The sequence below is a fragment of the Pinus tabuliformis genome, chromosome 5_1 (genome assembly GCF_031772625.1).
Source record: "Pinus tabuliformis cultivar Carrire ecotype Pingquan chromosome 5_1, CPIR1, whole genome shotgun sequence".
NCBI lineage: Eukaryota > Viridiplantae > Streptophyta > Pinopsida > Pinales > Pinaceae > Pinus > Pinus tabuliformis.
This window is the reverse complement of record NC_142305.1, coordinates 99,486,977-99,502,060: the sequence shown is the minus strand read 5'-3', so window position 1 is coordinate 99,502,060 and position 15,084 is coordinate 99,486,977. Positions and strand designations below refer to the sequence as shown.

The 15,084-nt window shown below is 39.7% G+C and overlaps 1 protein-coding gene across 1 annotated transcript in view; it reads right to left on the bottom strand.

Moving 5' to 3' along the window:
- Positions 1 to 1,716: 1,716 nt before the first annotated feature.
- The window catches only part of LOC149163625 (alpha-soluble NSF attachment protein 2-like), a 65,101-nt gene continuing 51,733 nt past the window's right edge, over positions 1,717 to 15,084 (bottom strand). The window contains exons 5-10 of the mRNA XM_089429213.1: positions 14,590 to 14,669; positions 14,244 to 14,395; positions 2,385 to 2,544; positions 2,220 to 2,267; positions 1,982 to 2,062; positions 1,717 to 1,770 (exon numbers count right to left, since the gene is read on the bottom strand). Of these exons, the coding sequence (XP_089285339.1) occupies positions 1,717 to 1,770; positions 1,982 to 2,062; positions 2,220 to 2,267; positions 2,385 to 2,544; positions 14,244 to 14,395; positions 14,590 to 14,669 (575 nt within the window). The remainder of the gene's footprint in view (positions 1,771 to 1,981; positions 2,063 to 2,219; positions 2,268 to 2,384; positions 2,545 to 14,243; positions 14,396 to 14,589; positions 14,670 to 15,084) is intronic.

Genomic DNA, 15,084 nt, shown 5'->3' with positions numbered 1-15,084 from the left:
TCCGGAGAATTGAGATGTTGAGTAGCTTCATTATTTTGCGGTATTTGATCGGGTGTAATCTTCAATTTGTCACAAATATAGGTCAACATCACCATTGTTTTGCTCAAGCTGACTCTCTATTCTCTTTGATGTATCTTGGAGCGCCTTGATTTGTTCGCCATGTCCAATCACCTTAGTCTCAAGATCTATCAATCTTTTATTGAAATCAGACATCGACATTGATGAAGTCATTGCTTGGGTATGTGGTGATGCATATTTATCCAACTTAACCCTTTTTCTTAACTTGATCCTAAATTTCTTTTAAGTTAACTTATATAGTTAATATTTAAATATAATTAGCTATAAAAACTATATAACCAACTATATAATAAAACATATAGATATGATTTAGATAATAAATTAAAATTAATGACTATATAGAGTGAGGGTTGGTAAGGCATGTTGGTCGAGAGGGAACAGGGCGATCGGAAGGAACGCAGATATGACAGGGAAGATATGACGAGGAGCACGACAGAACAGCGAATAAGACAGGGAGCATGACGGTCAAACGGGGTTCGAACGCAAACAGATGGTCGGGAGACAACGCAGGCAGCGCTTGAAGACAGGTGTGGTCGGGGAACAGGTAAGGTAACAACAAAAAGGGATGAGCGGCACGGTGAGGTGGAGGATTGATGCGGCGAGTAGTGTTCGGAGCCAGCAGATAGGCACGGCCACAACGGGCAAGAGAGTACAGGGACAGCGGCAGCGGAAGGAAAACAATGGCAGTGGATAGAGCAGCAACAAAGTCCCGAGGAGCACCTGCCTCTGATACCAAATGGAGTACATATACTCGATAAGAACAGATATATATATATATAATTGAATCATGATTACAAATGTGGGAGGCCCTGGCTTAAACAGACTTTAATTTTTATATAACAGTATTCCTTATAAATTGTCCCTATCCCGGGGACACACCACACAACAAGGATGCTGGTGCATCCTCCAATACACAAGGGGAATGGGTAGGCATACATGCAGTGAATGTGTGTGTGTGTGTTACATGTATATCATAGGTAGTCATTCAATTATTCATATTTTGTATGAATGTAATATATCTGTATATTTATCTTCAGCATATTATGTGGAAACCAAAAGTGACTGTTACAGCTTGTCATTGTTTGTGGCATGCCTAAAGCTGTAGCTCAATCAGTCAGCTTAACCAGAAATCTCAAAAAGAATCCATGTTTAAGCTGTGAAGCATAACAGGAATATCCAAGATGATGGCACTGAGATCATTTTTGTTTTATTTTCAGGAAATACTCTCTGTACATTCTAAGTCATCAACAGCTTGCAGATATAGGGATGAATTATTGGGATTACCTATGCCTACAGGTATAAATGGGGCAGAAGTAATCTCGCATTAGTATATTTTCAATTAATGTTAAAAAGTGTAGACACATATATTCATTCACACACACACACATATATAGAGAGAGAGTGATGTCCCCTAAAATTCAGTGGTCTCTACAGCTGACGCCAAAGATCATGCCCCATCCCCAAACCTTTGTCAAGCAATGCTTTCAAAATATTGACTTTGTGTCAAAACATCATTTAGTTGCACATGTGATTGGATAACATTATAAGACTTATTTGGGTAATCACAGCAATAAGATTTTAATAAGCTTTTCTATTGGAATTTTATAAAATTTGTAATTCCCTTTTATTATTTTTGTATTACTGCTTTAAGTTTAAACTTTCATCTGATAATATTATAACCATTATCTGAAACTACAATTATCAACATAGAAGCATCAGGAGAAAATTGAAAGAGGATATATTTCTGTCAAAATTGTACACAGCCCAAGTGGGGCCTAATGGCTAAGACAAACTATAGTGGATATAAGCTTACAGAGAAAACACATATTTTTTCTTCAAATTAAAAACATATAATACAGTACATAATCGTGCAACGGTTTTACATTTAAAGATAGAGGCATACCAGTCTAGTCATACTATCAAACTCCTTGACAACGTCAGTAAAGTTCACCACATCCTCCTCGTCAATAGCATTAGCCAAATCCTGAAAACAAGAAGTAATCTCTAAGTTCAAATACCAAGAAAGAGCCTATCCTATCTTTTGGTGTGTCTTAAGTATGATGACACTGCCATATTCAGCCAAGTTTGCAGAGAATGTTTTCTCAATAGATCAAGCAATTAGAAAAAGCAAAGAGACTTACTGCTAGGAATTTGCACTCTCTGGTACCCGAAAATGTTGGATCAAGTTCCTGCATTGGCAACCATGACACAATTGAAGAAGGAGTTTGGTTGATCAAGTAGCCATACAAGCTTCGAACTTATAGAGAAAATATCAGAAGAAACAATTTAACGAGTCAAAGCTGAACCTGATATTTCTCAAGTGCATTGTTTATTGCCACAACGTCACCCTTGCAAATGTGGCAAAGACCAGCATTTAGAAGATAACCCTTAACGCTGTACTTGAGAAGATTATTATTGATTGACTGCTGTGCTACTTCTTCAAAAATTTGGATGGCCTTTGGGTATCTGCAGGTGTCACAAACAAGAAATCAAATCACAGAGAAAAACATCACAAAGGGAATCAGGGAGATGATCCAATGGCTTTTGAATTAAGATTCCGAGGCCAGAGAACCTGGCAATTTGCTACACTAGAAACAAGCACATAAAAGCACATTCCCCCAGTGTTACATATATTCTGAATTAGATTCAAAACGTAAACAAGAAAGCCCATCAACAAAGTTGAAACAAGAATGAATGTAACCATGGACATTGTAGACTCTTAGTGATGAAAAACTTTCCTTAGGTTCAGGATTAAAAGGAATGAGCAAGAAGGAAGGAAAACTGTCACAGAAGGATTAGGGTTACAGTTCAATGGAGATAGCACAAAGGAAGAGAATTGACCTCTACGAGCAACCCCTCCAAGAGCAATATCTGAGAAAAGAACATGGTTACAAAAATAAGTTGAAGGATTAGACTGCTAGGCCACGTAAGGAGGGAAAATCTCCATTGGCACAAATCAAGACAATAAGGGAGTAATAGACCCAGTATAAAGCAAAAGATGAGAAGAAATGACAGCTTAAGGGAGGTAAGACAGCCAGATCACCAGCCAAGGATAAGAAAATCATAGCATTTCAAAGCAGGTTACAAGTCAATGGCAGATCAATCCTTTCCAATGATGACAGTGCACCCCTTTCGGATTTTCTCCCAAGCAGGCTCCTAAACCTCATTTTGAAAGGGCAAATTGTATCTCAGAATTGCAGGCTTAGATCTGATCCAGCATTTCACATTGATAAAGAGAATAGCAATAGTCAGTGAAGACACAGGAAATCAGTCTTATGGATGCAAGAAAAGAAAAACTTCAAGGTACATCAAAAAGTCAAGCAAGGATATTGTTGTCACTCACTGCTAAATGTGTTTTCAGCTGTGAAAAGGGTAAGAAAGAGCAGTGAAGTTTGAAGCCATTTCCCAAGTCACAGAAGCTCTCAAACCTTAATCTGACCCTCTCCGTTGGATAGTGCTCGGAACAAGCTTTCCAACGGTAGGTGGAAGTCCAAAAATGGCCTCCTGGATCAAAAATTAGAGCAGATTGAAGCTGCCCCTTTGAAAGCTAGAAAACAAAGGGAAAAGGCTAAGGGTCAGGCTCATCGCAAATCACAATCGGGGCTTTTCTAAAGGAGCAATTGGAGCAGACAACGAAATCGGCGATCAGCCATTCGGTGATATCGCAAATCGGCTATCAGCGGATCCAGGGCACGGCATATCGGCTTATCGGCGATGGGCAAGTCCCGCATATCACAATCGCAGCAGTCCCGCACCCCGCAGTCCCGCGATATTGGCGATCCCGCACATCAAACCCCGCAATATCGGCAAATCGGCGGTCCCAATGGACCATCCTTAAGGAATTGTGGGGGAAAAACGCCGATAGCGTTAAAGCGCCGGGGAGGGCAAAGGTTGATTTACAAAGGAAATTGACGCAAAAAACAAGAGGCAGGCGGGCCTTTTCTCTCTCCTCTGACAGGCCACGTGGCAGAATACTATTGGTCGTGATAGACTGACATGGCAGCTGACGTCAACATGACGTGGCGATACAGGAGAACACGTGGCATGCTGATTTAGCGTTTTCAGGGGTCCTTTGGGGGCATATTCAGGTGACACGTGTCACCACTTGGGAAGTGCCACATGGCACTGATGACATCAGCAATCCCGCAGATTGGCGATCGCACAGGTCAAAGTTTCTCCTCTGCCAAAGTCCCTTCTGGCTTGCGATTGCGATATGCGGGAACTTCCCGGATGCGATATTTTATGTGTTATATCTTATGAGGATTTCACGTCCAGACAAGTCGGCCAACGCTATAAAGGGAGGTTTTCTTGTAAAGGGTCTCCCTCTCCCGTATTGCGATCACAATGCCTTCGGTGGGCCCGACCCCGCAGATCGATGATCGCAAGGGTCAAGAGGAAATATCAATGGCCAACATCAGAAAACGTCGAAGTGTGAGATTTCATGTATTAAAGGAAAAAGGTCCCGGACAAGAGTCTAAAGGCTCTAGCGCCTTAGGGCTAAGCCCCAGGTCACAGCCCTCGGTCCTATTATGCAGAAACACCGAAGGGGGCTAAGTCACAGGGGGCCAAAGGCAATCGAGACCCATTGTTCTATGACGTCTTTTAGAGTAAAGGTCTTGATGCGGTAATGCTCCGGGAACAAAGTACAGAGCTTTAAAGGTGGACAAATCGACAGCTGAAGTATTAAATAAAAGCATGGCGCAGGGGCAACTCAGTATGGGGGGGCTCAGGAAGATTAATAGCTCAGCATGGATCTCCACTCAGTCGTAAATGTAAAGGACTGCCTTGATAAACTTCGCTTCTACTCCGTGACAAGTAAACCACAATCGATCGCTATCAATCCAAGAGAGTGGGGAAGTCAGACAATCAATGTGAAAGCGATGGGAACCGGCCAAGCATCAGGAAAGGCACTCCAACACAGAGACGTGGCCTGATCAAAGGCCTTCACAGGAATAGAAGAGGGACACTTCCACCCATCATCTTTCAATTTTCTCTATTTTCTGTTTATTCTGTAATTTCTGTCTGTTTCAAGAAAGGGATCAAATCTCGATTGTAATCCTTTTAAGCTGCAAAGCCTTGCACGCCGAGACAGCTAGATACTCTAGCAAAGGTATTTTTGTAACTGTAACCCAAGCTCCCCCTCTTCTTATAAATATGGGGAAGAAACACTTAGAAAAGGTTTCGGAATTCTGCACCTACGGTGAGGATTTCTGCGATTCCACTTTGGTTCTACTTGCCTGTCCATGAGGGACTTGAGTGATATCTTAATTGAATGTAAATGGACTGGTATGTTGGACTCATATTGGATTAATGAAACTCCCTAGTGATTCCAAGCAGATCAATGTGCAGTATGTTTTCCCTTCTGTAATCTCATTTCATATATGTTTTCCTTCTCTAAAAATAGTGTGATGAATCTATCGGTTTCCCTCTGATTCATGGATTTATCTAGGCTACTAAATAAGTGAATAGTACCTGTGCATAAGACAGATTTACTTGTGTTAGTCTATAACCTATAGTACCTGTGTGCAAGACAGATTTACTTGTGTTATTTGATTAACCTGCAGTACCTGTGTGAGCCCAGATTTACTTTTGTTGTTTAGCGCTAATGGTACCCATGTTATATCTGGTATGGAACCTCAATAAGCACTCTGCTCTTCCACATCCTCTCTCTTCCATATTTCTATTGGAACATCATTGCTTAGGATTTTGTCCTGTCTATAATCCTCTGCATCGAATTCCCTCCTTCCTTTCCTCCTCTTCACTTTACTACAACTTCAATATAAAGCTACCTATTATTGTGTGTCGGCCACCAAAACCAGACATTTCTCTTTGAGGTTGGCCCGATATACCCCCTGAGCATTTGGATCCATGTAACGGCTTGAGTTTACCTGCATGACAGACTATTGAACCATGCCCCCTTTATAATCTTTTTAACTACGTGACAATTGGAGTGCAACAGAAACCCCTCTCATAATCTTCCATGCACTCATCTATCTAAGATGTCCTAGGCACTGGTCTACAATCAACCCAGACGATGTATCTAGGAAGCTTTCTATGTCCCCTGAAGCACTCATGCTAAAGGTGCACTAAAAATCCTTCACATTGATAAAGAGAATAGAAAAACTCAGTGAAGACACAGGAAAGTCTTATGGATGCAACAAAGAAAAACTTCAAGGTACATCAAAAAGTCAAGCAAGGATATGGTGGACATGAAAGAGGTACTAGTGTACGAGGTTGTTAAGAAATAAAATACTCTCAACAAGCCTTCATAAGGTGATTTAAAGGAATGGAGTTTTCAGAAAAATCCTTAAGAGGATGGGTGAAAGGCTGAGAACGTTACTAAAAATAGTCAAACTCCTTGACAATGGAAAAAACAACAATTATTAGGACATGTGCAAGTAAATCTAAATGACAAGTTCCTGAAGACATCCGCTCGAAGTTTGGAACAAGAACATATTTTTAGGTCTTACTAGATCACCATTCCCTCCTGTTGTTTAATTTGCAAAGACTACAGACGTTGGAGATATAACCATTAACAAATATTGGTTAAGGGTCACTGAGATGAGGAATTCGAAATTGAGGAGACTCATTACCAAGGTAAGAGCTAAAATCCACTAACATACGTAATACCCACCTGTGGGACACTCTTCTAGCATGCTACAATCTGGGAAGTTTCCCTTTCTGGCTAATCCTTTGGTTCAACTGGAGCCACAAGGATCCCCATCTATGAGTTCAGTGGATGCCATTATGAATATGAATTAGAAAGTGTTCTAAAAAGGTTAATGCAACACTCAAACTTCAGCATATGATTAGAGGAAATAGTGACAAAGCCTTCTCAAAAAAAATAATTTATGAAACGCCAAGCAGATCATTATTGATATTGCGGAAGAAGGTAGCAAATTTGTGGTCCCCTCACCCAACTTGTCAAAATCTAAGATCAAGGGGGGCCTCCACCAGCCCTTGCTGTAAAAGAAATAATGGAAGACTTAACTACAACATCTAATTCCAGTCAATGTTTGAGTAACTACCCCTACTAATCACAGCCATGGAAGAAGATCAAAGGCTCAAAAGAGAGTTGGAGGTCTAGGAGGACAGCATGGCAACAATAAGAAAAAGCAAAACAGGAAAGCAATCCAATACAGCAAAGGCAATTTCACAAGCTGAGAAAGAGATTCTTGAGGCAAGGGAGTTAACAATCTTCAGGCTTCTCAAAGCAACGGAAGCCCCTAGGGAGCCTTCGATCTTACCCCATCGAAGCCCTCATTCAACACTATAAGACGTTCATGTAAACTGCACATTCCATGTCATTGAACTGCCCATGTATCTCATAGGTTGCAACCTCAAATTGAGCACACATAGACAGATTGGGAGCCTCTATTTGCAAACCAACAAAGGAAACACTAGGGAGTTACTGAAGCAACCACTTGCAACTAAAATGTTCCCAAAATGCTCATTGTGATCTCAAAACTGATTTTACTAGTTTGGGATTCAGGAACATTCCATACCCATTTCAAAGCTCCCGTAGTTTCCTCTTACCGAGAGAGATTCTTGTGCTACTATGGCTTTCTCCAATGTTGTAAGATTCAAACTCAGCAAATCTGTTGAAAATAGTAGCAAGAAAGGTTCCTCGATTTGTGCCTTAATCAAAGGGACCTCAACAAGCTCTTCTTTAGCATGCTCAAATTCCTATAAGTTAGGAATCAATTCCTATAAGTTAGGATGAGTTCCTATAAGTTAGGACAAGTTATAAAGCAGTTAACTAATGTGCAAAAATGGAAGGCCGAGTTCATTGTCTTCTAGTGCGAGTTAACATGGTAAAGAACGACTGACAAGTCTCTAATTCTAGATCCAGACTTAGAACGAGTTGCATGAGCCACTTCAACTTAGTTAATTCATCAATCATAAAAGCAATTCCTAAAATATAATTTGCCAGATTTAGCCATTCGAATTGCTTAAAAAGGAGGAACAAAGGCACAATTGTGATCATTCTTCTTTAGCACAAGTATTGTGTGTGAGCTTCTGAGAGAGCAGAACAAGGAGCTTGTATGTGAGTTGGTAGAGAGCAATTTTCCTTGGGAATTGCGCTAAGAAATAGGAGGAAATTCCTATTAAATAGGAGCAGCCTATGCGCTAGGATTTAGGAGGATTTGCACTAGGAAATAGGCCTCCAAGATTGTGCAAAGGAGAAGGAAAGGAGATCAGGGTCTTGCAGGTGTTTCAGCTTAGTACAAGCAGAGGAAATCAGATTGGTTTCTATTGAAACAAAGTTGTATTGTAAGAGATCTATTGCTCAGTATTCTATCAATAAAATTCTCAAACAAGTAGAGGGTTTTCCCAGTTGGGTTCCCTAGAAAAATTGTGTTGTTGAATTGTGTGGTTGTGTATTTATTTATGTTCCTATTTTTTTGCAAAGTTTAGTAGAGAAATTATGTATTTATATGAAGAGAAAATTAGTTTCAAATTGTTCATATTAGCAGTTGCGGAATTTCGTCGATTTTCTACTTGGTGTATTTAGAAAACAATATGGTATTCCCTGAAGAATACCTCTGCAACTACACGAGCTGCATATTGACCATCATCTCCTAGCTCGATCTAAAACTGCTTGTCCTTCTCCAAATTTAGACTTGGAACTCACACATGTTGACATCCACAGCTAACTCGCACTAGAAGACACTAAACTGAGCCTTCCACTTCAACCTATTAGTTAACTGCCTCATTACCCGTCCTAACTTTTAGAAAAGAATCCTAAATTATAGGAATTTGTCCTAACTTATAGGGAACTCGAGTATGCTAAGGAGAAACTCATTGAGGCTCATTGAATTAAGGCACAAATCAAGGAACCCTTTCTCACTATTACTTTCAACACTCCCTCTTAGTGAGGAAGGTGTTCCTGGAAGAACCTCGTCCACATGGATTTGTCTCCAACACTACCAAGTTTTGGAGGACTTCCCTGCTTTATTTTGCGGAACCTGCTTAAAAGACCAGTTCTTTCCCACCATGCTCTGTGAGTCCACCACTTTAGTCATAACTGCAATGTACCCTACCCTGTGTACCTCTGTGGTTGCTTCTTTATGTTGGGCAACTCAACTCTTCTTTATGTTGGGCAACTCAACCAAATCCTTTGCTCGCTTGGCTTGAACTCTCCCTATACTAAGAGTCTTTGACTGAGTTGTTGACTCCAATCGCCCTGGACTATGGTCATCATCATCCTACTGGTCAACCCAACTGCCAACTAGCTTAGACTAAAACTGAGATACTGGTTGAGGCTCCATCTTGAGAGCTCCATCCTGCTCTCACCCAACTACCACTTCTCTACTCTGAGATCTCCCTGCCATGTTGCTCATGGTTGCATTTCTCTACCTGCAACTTGTAGAGATTCTTCACCCTCACACCTATTTGCTTCTTACATCCAGTAGCTAAGTGTTAGAGGTACGCCTTATCTCTGTTGAAAATGATATCATATCCTTTGTCCTCAAGGGTAGCTACCAAAACAAGGCTTTGAATTAACCCTAAAACATAGAGGACATCTCTGAGATGAAGAGGATTACATGACTCCCTGTGAAAACTGACAGTGCCAACTCCACTAGCTGCATATTGACCATCATCTCCTAGCTCGATCTAAAATTGTATGTCCTCCTTCAGGTGGCTAAAATACTTCTTCATTGCAGTCATGTGGAAGGATGCTCCTTGAACAAATCTAGCAGGTACTTTGCCTCCTCTTCTATTGATCACTGCAACTTCTGCAACTTCAAAATGCTTGCATCTCCAGCTGTCAAATCTGCCACTATCAATATCCACAGCTGAATCTCAATCTGTAGAATACTATATTGTATTCTAAATACCTCAATATAGTATAGCAGTTGGAAGAATTTGTCAAGTCTATAGTTGTTGAATTGTATGACAGTGTATTTATTTATGATTCCTATTCTGCTGCAATATTAAGTAGTGAAATTGTGTCTATGTGAAAAGAAACTCATTTTCAGATTGTTCATATAAGCAATTACAAAATTTCATGGATTTTCAACATGGTATTAGTGCAGTGAAAAGAATCTAGACCAGCACGAAGAATTCAGTGAGAAGAAGGTTGTCCTAAAGTTATTTTTAGGCAGCAAAGTATTGTTCATAAACGAAGTTGTGATGAATGTTTCTCATGCGCGAGTATGCAATGGGTAGATGTACTTATCTGTTGTGAGAAGCCAGCATTGTTGAAGACCTCGAGTACAGTGTTCATGGAAGGAGTCATGGCTTGTTAAGAGGCATATTCAAATGGGAGCCCCAATTCACTTGATGAAAGGAGCCATATGGTTGATAAGAGGGCAGTTCCAAAAGTCCCTAAGAGTAGTGATGATGGAGCAGCCATATCAGTGCTAATGGACAATTTGTTGAAGACCCTGAGAGCTGACGATCTTGGAACAAGAGAGTAACTAGTGGCCAAATTTGTTTGAGATAGGTGCAACCGAGCAGCAAGGCAAGGAGAGCTCACAGTAGAGAAGCGGTGGTTGAGCGAGAGCGGGATAGAGCTCTCGAGATGGAGCCTCAACCACTATCTCAGTTTGAGTCTAAGCTAGTCGGCAGTTGGGCTAACCAGCAGGATGATGACGAGCATAGCCCCGGGCGAATGGAGGCAGCCACTCAGTCAAAGACCCCTAGTATGAGGAGATTTCGAGCCAAGTGGGTAGAAGATTTGGTTAAGGGAGATCAGAAGAGAGTTGAATCTTCCAGTATCACTTCCAACCAGAGGAAGTAGCCACAGAGATACACAGGGTACATGGCACTTATGACTATAGTGATGGACTCGCAGAACATGGTGGGAAAGAACATGTATTCAGATCGGGTTCTACAACAGAAAGCAAGAAAGTCTTCTAGTTCAGAGGAAGTCATTGTAGCAGCAGAGAACATGGTAAAGTTGGAGACAGATCCAAGTGGACGAGGTTCTTCCAGAAGCACCTTCCTCGCTAAGAGGGAGTTTTGAAAATAGTACTAAGTAGGGAGAAAGGTACCTTGATTTGTGCCTTAATCAAAGAGACCTCAACGAGTACTTCCTTAGCATGCTTGAATTCCTATAAGTTAGGAATCAAATCCTATAAGTTAGGAAAAATTCCTAAGATTTAGGATAAGTCCCTACAAATTAGGATAAGCTCCTATAATTTAGGATGAGTTCCTAAAAAATAGGATAACTTATGACACAGTTAACTAATGTGCAAAAGTGGAAGGTCGAGTTCATTGTCTTCTAGTGCGAGTTAAATGGAAAAGGACGAGTGACAAGTCTCTAATTCTAGGTCCAAGACTTAGGACAAGATGCATGAGCCACTTCAACTCAGTTAACTCATTAATCACAAAACCAATTCCTAAAATAAAATTTGCCAGATTTAGCCATTCAAATTGTTTATAAGGAGGAATGAATGCACAATTGTGATCATTTCTTCTTTAGCACAAGTATTGTGTGTGATCTTGTGAGAGAGGGGAACAAGAAGGAGCTTGTATGTGAGTTGGTAGAGAGCAATTTTCCTTGGGAGTTGCACTAAGAAATAGGAGGAAATTCCTATTAAATAGGAGCAACCTATGCGCCAAGATTTGTTAAAATTGGCAACTAAGGTCAGATTCCACTTTTGACAGTTTATTTGATGGAGATGGTGATTGCATTCAATTCCTCTTTTCGAGAGGACCAAAATTGACCTAAAGATCATCAATTTTGGACAAGGGAAAGTGCATTTTTACATTGTAAGCCCACATGTGCATATTCGATCAGGTCATCCCTAAAGCAAATTGGACACCCTTGGAAGGCTATAAATACAAGTGACCTCAACCTCATTTGGAGATCATCATGAGACATACTTCTATTCTCTTTCTTGGTTTTGGCTCGCACGGGTCTAAGGCTAGCCCGCGAAGATTGGTTCGCACAAAGGAGAAATTATAGGGTTTGAAGTCCGTGCACGCTTCTAGGGTTTCTGGGTCACAGTCGCAAGCTTGCAAAAGGCAGAATTCGAATGTAGTCACAAGCTTGCAGGCTCAAGGGAGCGACTGAAGCTTTTTAGTCGCACACACACCACGTCCTCCATGCGACCGGCATCTAGGGTTTGGTTTTTCAATTATCTAGAGTTTTTGCTCGTTGACCGCAGGGTTTGGCAATTGACCACAGACAGTGACAATTCATTACAGGAGTATAAGCATTGATGGGTTCATTTCATGGATATTGTTTTGTTGATTATTGTTAGATAGGTTTATAGTTTAAGATATGAATTATTGTACTCCCATTTGTTGAATCATTCAATGAAAACCTAATAAGAAGAAGAATTTGAAAGGGTTTTCCCCATAGTGGGTTTTTCCCTGGATCCGACCAATCCTGGTGTCTCTATGTGTGAATGTTTGTCTTCTATTGTTCCTTTATGTTCCGCTGCATTGATGATGTTATTGTTCTTTGAACTTTCTATATAGTTGCATATGTTGTTGAATAATGATGTAAATCTGAATAATGTTAAGATGTTATGGGGTGAATTTAATGTGTAAATGAAGAAATGCAATTATCAAAACAGATAACAATATAGCCCTAAGAAAAATTAATAGGATTTAGGAGGATTTGCGCTAGGAAATAGGCCTCCAAGATTGCGCAAGAAGAAGGAAAGGAGATCAGGGTCTTGCGGGTGTTTCAGTTTAAGTACAAACAGAGGAAATCAGATTGGTTTCTATTGAAACAAAGTTGTATTGTAAGAGATCTACTGCTCAGTATTCAAACAAGCAGAGGGTTTTCCCAGTTGGGTTCCCTAGCAAAATTGTGTTGTTGAATTGTGTGATTGTGTATTTATTTCTGTTCCTATTCCATTGCAAAAAAAAGTAGACAAATTTCGTGCCTATGTGAAAAGAAACTTGTTTTCAGATTGTTCATATAAGCAGTTGCAGAATTTCGTGAATTTTCCACAAAGTCTTGGTCAACACAAGCCTCAAAAATACTAAGCGATGAGTCAAAACTCAACTGAAGACTCATCAAAACTCTAAAAAGAAAAAATACAAAATACAAAAACTTTTGTGCAGAAAAATATAATAATGACAGCATTGGGCATGTTTCACACAGTTTTTATGACTTTCCAAAGTTTTTGATTGCTAGAAAGTTTCAAGGCAAGTCTTAGCTAAGTACTTGTTTCAAAAACAACTCATCATACTCAGCAAGACCCACGACTCTTGGTCAAGTCTCACAACGATGGTTTTAAACCTCCTTCAATGACTAATCTGAAAATTTTTGAATAGTAGCATAGCTTAAGGCTTCTTTTCAACTACAAAACTAGGTTTTTCAAATTGTTTCTTTTCCTGGGATTTAAACCCACATTCAAGGCTGGAGCATTTTTCTAGGGCTCCCTTGGGTTTAAACTCTCCTTCAAGGCATGTGCATTGCAGTTTTTCCAAAGAAGCAAGCACCTCTCTCAGCTGAGTTTCTTAAGGTGAAACTTCTAAAGACTTAACGAAGCCTTCTTCTTTGGCATTGAACCTATGGACTCACAATGGATGTTTGCCAATCAAAAGGGGCTGCATATGATATCTGGGCAGATCAAAACATTGCCTTTTTTCAGAGCAAGGGTTTGTGAGTTCACATGAAGAAAACCCACCCTCCCAATGTTCAAGACATGACTCCATCAATGTCGCATTTCCAAGTTTTTGAATAAAGTACATGGGCCCATATTCTCCTATCTTGTCTAGACTCTATAAGATCCTTCCACTCACAAGGTGATTTAAATGACAAATCCTATCTTTGATGAGGATATATGTTATAGATACTCTAGCAAGTTTCCAGTTGAAACAGCCCTACTTAAAGAAAAGCATGAGACGTGAACACAATAATATTGGCAAGAAATAGACTTCTACCAGGATTAGGGGAGCATAACAGTGCCAATGATACATGTTCAATCACAAAAAGAGAATTAAACAATGAGGGTATATCACAAATTATAAACATGACTAATCAAATTTGCAACACAAACAAATCAAACAGTATTTTCTAATGGCAAGCAGAGTTCTCCGTTTTTGCTAAAAACATTACAATTGCAAACTGAACATTGAAAACTTTCTTCATATTCAGTACAAATGGAAACACTATGGTCACTTATTATCCCACAGCAAGGTCAGTTTGACACTAATATTCATGTTAACAATCGCTCTTTCCATACTGAACTTACTGTTCAAGCTGGGCTGCAAACTGTGCAACTTTAAGTTGGCATTGGTTAGCTGTACTAGTAACTTCTTCACCTCGAAAGAGGTCTGCAGCACGCTCAAAATATTGCATAGCCAATTCGAAATTTTCTTCCGACTCATATAGGTCACCAATCTCCTACAGAAAAAATATATTATAGATTTAATGAACGGCTTGATTAAGAACAAAATGATAGAAGACATGTAACTGTGCTACATATCTTTGAACTTAATCTAAGCACATTTAGTAAAACAATAAATACGCCATTTGTTCAGACATAGACAACCTGTAATAAAAAGGTCATATCAATTGCACTACAATGAATGCATTACCTTGCAGTGCTTTGCAGCCATTGACAATCTTCCTATCTCCAGAAAGAGATTAACAGCCAAATTTAAGCATCGCACAGACTCTGCAAAACATAAATCAGTAAAATCAAAACTGGCAACCATTCAATAGCAATAAAATAGAACCATTGGTCTCAACAAACTAATACAGCAACCTAAACATCACCACTTACACCACGCATGAGACATAAATTCTAATCAAGTACAAGGGCACAACCTAAAGGACATCAAGGGTGTTGATCATCAAGCAGGCATTGGATTTAGATAGCATTAAAATCACCCATAAGTAAATTATTGTCTAAATGTCGAAATGTTCTTCCCAAGCATTGCATTATACAATGGACAACCTTCAACAACATAAAATTTCTCATTAAAACAAAAACAATATATGAATATATTTCAGCTAGATATTATTCCCAAAATATTGCTCTAAGCAAATTATTTGTCCAAATTAAGAAGTATTATCCCAAATACTGCATT